This window comes from Tupaia chinensis, unplaced genomic scaffold, assembly GCF_000334495.1.
Source record: "Tupaia chinensis unplaced genomic scaffold, TupChi_1.0 Scaffold000624_1, whole genome shotgun sequence".
Taxonomy (NCBI): Eukaryota; Metazoa; Chordata; class Mammalia; order Scandentia; family Tupaiidae; genus Tupaia; species Tupaia belangeri.
The window spans coordinates 1,331,524-1,335,131 of NW_006160144.1; the positions used below are offsets into that span (position 1 = coordinate 1,331,524).

The 3,608-nt window shown below is 61.0% G+C and overlaps 1 protein-coding gene and 1 long non-coding RNA gene across 2 annotated transcripts in view; one reads left to right on the plus strand and one right to left on the minus strand.

Moving 5' to 3' along the window:
• Positions 1-1,100, minus strand: part of SPPL2C (signal peptide peptidase like 2C) — a 3,593-nt gene extending 2,493 nt beyond the window's left edge. Inside the window, exon 1 of the mRNA XM_006159110.1 lies at positions 21-1,100. Within this exon, the coding sequence (XP_006159172.1) occupies positions 21-1,025 (1,005 nt within the window). The 5' untranslated portion in view covers positions 1,026-1,100. The remainder of the gene's footprint in view (positions 1-20) is intronic.
• Positions 1,101-1,192: 92 nt separating this feature from the next.
• The window catches only part of LOC102477507 (uncharacterized), a 3,218-nt gene continuing 802 nt past the window's right edge, over positions 1,193-3,608 (plus strand). The window contains exons 1-2 of the long non-coding RNA XR_336096.1: positions 1,193-1,663; positions 1,973-2,163. This is a non-coding gene — a long non-coding RNA (uncharacterized LOC102477507). The remainder of the gene's footprint in view (positions 1,664-1,972; positions 2,164-3,608) is intronic.

Genomic DNA, 3,608 nt, shown 5'->3' on the forward strand with positions numbered 1-3,608 from the left:
CAGAGTGCGGTCCCCACCGTGCACAGGACAGCTGGCAGCAGCGGGGGCAGCTGCAGACGGGCCCGGCGCTTGCACAGGGGCCACTGGCACCGGTACTGCCTCTGGGGCAGGCGCCGCACCAGGGGTGCCAGGCAGCTGTAGAGGCCGGTGCCAGCGCCCAGGCCGAAGACCCCGATCATGACGTAGACAAAGCAGTCGTAGAAGAAGTAGAGGAGCAGCATGATGGAGCAGGACATGGCGACCACCATGCCCGTCATGGCGGGCGTGAAGTCCACTGGCGTGTCTTCCTCCTCATCTTCCTCCTTGGCCCCTGGGCCCCCCTGGGCTGCCGCTGCTCCCGGCTGATTGTGACCACCAGGCCCCCCTCCTCCTCGGGCCCGGCGTCGCTGCAGCCAGTCAGCCTCGGTCAGGCCGGCCCAGTAGCCGCCCACGGCCACAGTGCCGACGGCCAGGATGAAGACGACCACCAGGTTGTAATCGATGACCGGCTCCAGGGGCGCGTACATGGCTACGCGGACGTCGGCTGCCCCACGCGTGTGGCTGAGGATGTCGAGCATGTCGGTGTAGCCCAGCATGGCCACAGGGATGGTGAGGTCTGGCAGGGGCTTGTGGGGGTCCTGGGACACTGGGGTGGTGTCTGAGCACTGGTGACCGCTGACGCGGCTCACGATGAGAAGCCCGTGGGCGCCGCGGCCTTGCGCCAGCCAGCCCTTGGCATAGGAGCTGCAGTTGCCTCTCATGACCATGGCGGTGGTCTGGCGGAGGGGCTGCTGGCTGAGGGAGCGGGGCTGGGCCCGGTGGAGGTCCTCGCCTGGGCACCAGGGTGCTGCAGTGCCATCGTGCAGGGGCAGGAGTGGAGCGTGGTGCAGGTCCCGCGGCAGGTTGACGTAGTCGGAGCTGAACAGGACACAGTAGTCCTTGTTCCAGTTCTCCGACACCACACGGACCACGCCGTACTCCCCCCAGGCCAGGGCGCTGGTGAGGAGGAGGAAGCCCACGGGGAGGAGAAAGCCCAGGCACGCCATCCTCCTCAGCCGCCTACTGCGCTGTCGCTGTTCCCAGGCCCCAGCTGCTCCCAGCCCAGTGCCCCTCCTGGGGGGCGGGTGTGGCCCTTTGTCACAGAGCAGCTTGGCCTCCTGTCCTGGAAACCAGGAGGGCCACACCTGCCTAGTCATAAAGCTGTGATGTCCCTGGCCAAGGGCACCTGCTCATCTGTGCCTGTGTGTCTAGCTGCAAAGAAATGAGGATATCGGACCAGAGAATTTCTAAGGCCCTTGCAGCTCTGAGCTCAATGATATGAGCACTTTTACCCAGCGCTTACTGAACGCCAGGCCTGTACCAAACTCAGCGCGCCCTGCAGAGGCGTTGCTGTACACGCCCAGTTTGAGGCTGCAAGCTGTCCTTCAAAATCAGGCCCCCTTCCTAGCAAACACACAGCCAGAGTTCATTCCCAGCATCCCTTGCAGCTATGAATGGCCACAAGATCAAGTTCTAGTGGTGGGAACTGAGCAGAAACCACGTGAGCCCCTTGGGAACCTCAGCCAAAAGACTGTGGGGCTCCTTGTCCGTGTTCTCAGTTCCTCGCTCACACAAGGCCTGTGACCTGGCCTTGACGGTGATGAGAACAGCGTCCCGAGGAGAAGAGCAGATGGAAGTGAAAGGAGTGGGTCTTGGGGCAGTGACCTGGGAGGTCACTGTGGACAGGGTCACAAAGGGTTAACCAGGAGCTCTGCTCCTCAGTAGGCTGGGTCTGTCTTGGGTTCCTAACACTGAAGTCTCACCTTGGAGAAGCCCCGAACTGCCCTCACCACAGCCCTTTTGGGTATAAAATGGGCTGCTTGCTCGCACCCCACGTGTGTCTCCTGAGCGTGGCTTTCCACTCCCAAAGCCGGGGTGGTGAGGGGGACAGTTTGGGGAGAATGATACTTGGTCTTCCTTTAAACCGTCAGCTTACCGAGGGTCTCTGTTACAGCAGCTTAGCCTTCCCTAATGCACCCACCTGGCGGATGTGTAAAACACCCAGAGAAGCTTGAGCTGACGGCTGGAAAGGATGCGGGCTCTCCTGCTGTCACATCGCTGGATCCTGATGCCTCCAGAATGTTTCGAGCTGGATTCTGTGCCAGCCTCTCTGCCTCTCCCCTGAGGTCTGGCAGGAAACCCAAGGTCTGGCTCTGTAGGTGCCTCCCCAGCTCCGAGACCTGTGCCCACTCTCAGGTCACCCAGGGCTGCCAACCCACCTGTCTGCAGCGCCACCCCTCGCACAGGGTGGCATTAAAGAATAGGCCTGTCAGGCAGTTGGAATGTGTGTGGGGGGGCACCCTGGGGCCCCTGGAACCGGAAAGGAGGGACTTGGGCTGGAGCTGGCAATCTGGGTTCTGTTCCTGCATGTCCCCCTGCCCCCACCTGTGGCAGTCCTGGGCCACCTCACCGGCTGGTGCTCTGCTCCTGTTCCCTCTGACGCCTGGACAGCAGCCCTGCCGGAGATGAGCTCTGCCACCAGCCAGCCACCAGCCGGGCAGCCTGGTGTCTCCTGCAGCGCACAGGGACTGATCTGACGACTGTTTCAGAGCAGGGCTCCCCTCCTGGGGCCCTAGCTCAGGTCTCCAGGGTGGCAGGGGTGAGGTGGGGAGCACAGATAGAGAGTCTCAGCACCCATTTGCACCCTGCCCCCACCCCACCCCAAACATGGTCTGGACCCAGTCGGAGGTCTTCTAGCCTTGCCACTCTGCCCTGCAGCCTCCTGACAGGTGACCCGTGTCACCTCTGCTCTTGTCATTCAGGCTCAGCACCAAGGTGGTCACCACCCCTCCCAGAAACAAATAGGCCCCTTTCTTAGCATGTCACTGTCACAACGCAGTTGTCACTTTCCTCCCAGCGCTCATCAGGCTTGGGTCTGTGTGTGTGTGTTTGACTTGCTGTTTGTCCTCTGATCAAGCATTAGCTCCTGGGGACAGCGACCTCGGCTGTCCTCGTCACTCCTGGATTCTGGAGTGGAAAGCCATGCTCAGGAACACATGTGGGACACACGCAAGCCACCAGTTTATAGTCGAAAGAGCCAAGGCGCAGGGCAGTTCAGGGGCTTCTCTAAGGTGACACCCCCAGGCTGTGGGGGGACGTTAGAGCTTCTGGTTAACCCTTTATGACCCTGAACGCTCAGGGGACTGCATGGCCCACCCACCTATCCCAGACGACTGGGACTGAGTGCAGCTGGGCGCACTGGAGAGGCTGACTAAAGAGGACAGTCACTGAAGACGCCTACATGTTACATACTGCATTAGTTCCTTGAGCCGCCTTAGCCAGCTCTCTCAGACCGGGTGGCTAAAAGCAGCAGTTCTGGGGACCAGGCGTCTGCTATGGCTGATGTGTGCCTTCAGAATTGACGTGCAGGGGAACCAGCAGTTAGCGTAATGGCTATGTCGTTGGACTCCCATGTCGTTGACTGCGGTTTGCGTCCCGGACCCAGTGACTTAAAACTCACGCCAGGCGCGTGTGCGTGCGTGCCCAAGATCCTGAGAGGAGAATGGAGGAGAAGGGATTGTAGTGTGACCATCCCCCCTGGGGGGTGATTTTTCGCTTTCTGTCTCTATGTCTCTGTCTGTCTGGCGAGC